The sequence below is a fragment of the Cariama cristata genome, unplaced genomic scaffold (genome assembly GCF_000690535.1).
Source record: "Cariama cristata isolate BGI_N322 unplaced genomic scaffold, ASM69053v1 scaffold31237, whole genome shotgun sequence".
Lineage (NCBI taxonomy): Eukaryota > Metazoa > Chordata > Aves > Cariamiformes > Cariamidae > Cariama > Cariama cristata.
In genome coordinates, this window is record NW_009626515.1 from 1,063 (window position 1) to 1,636 (window position 574).

Below are 574 nucleotides of genomic sequence, written 5' to 3' on the forward strand. Positions count from 1 at the left end.
TGTTGCCCAGCAGGTAGCTCAGGTAGCCAGACCCTTCCTTGCCCCGCTCCACCTGCCCCTCCAGCTCCTCCATCTTTCGGTCAATCAGGGTCTTGCCTGCAGGGACAGAGAGCGGGACCCAGCACTGAGAGAGCAAGGGTGGCCAAAAGGACAAGTGGCTGGGGACTGCCCCACTTTTAAGGGTCCTTAGGGAGTCTGATCCCACCGCGCCAGGCCCCTGTCATCATCGCTCACCAAAGGCAAAGATGGTGTCCCAGCTGTCCAGGTAGCGGTCCCAGAAGGGCAGCACTTTGCGGCTCCATCGAGGCAGGACAGTGGCAAAGATGGAGTTCTTGAACATGAGGTTGATGGAGTCGATGAAACGCTGGGTCTCGGCGGGGACCTGCTGCTTCAGGCACCCGATGCGGGTCTCAAAGAGGATATAGGAGATCCCTGCGGGGGACAGGCCACATCCAGACCCTCGCGGGGATGGAAAGAGCGGGGCAGGGCAGGGGCCAGGACCCCCCTACCTTCCAGGGCGAAGCGGTAGAGCAGGTTGGCCACGTCCCCCACCAGCACCCCCGAGGGGCTGCGG

The 574-nt window shown here is 62.7% G+C and overlaps 1 protein-coding gene across 1 annotated transcript in view; it reads right to left on the reverse strand.

Annotated features, from left to right (window-relative positions):
* The window catches only part of LOC104164669 (sterol 26-hydroxylase, mitochondrial-like), a gene marked incomplete at its 3' end in the record, with an annotated part of 2,239 nt that overhangs the window by 1,058 nt on the left and 607 nt on the right, over positions 1 to 574 (reverse strand). The window contains exons 2-4 of the mRNA XM_009704066.1: positions 510 to 568; positions 235 to 432; positions 7 to 96 (exon numbers count right to left, since the gene is read on the reverse strand). Coding sequence (XP_009702368.1) covers positions 7 to 96; positions 235 to 432; positions 510 to 568 — 347 coding nt within the window. The remainder of the gene's footprint in view (positions 1 to 6; positions 97 to 234; positions 433 to 509; positions 569 to 574) is intronic.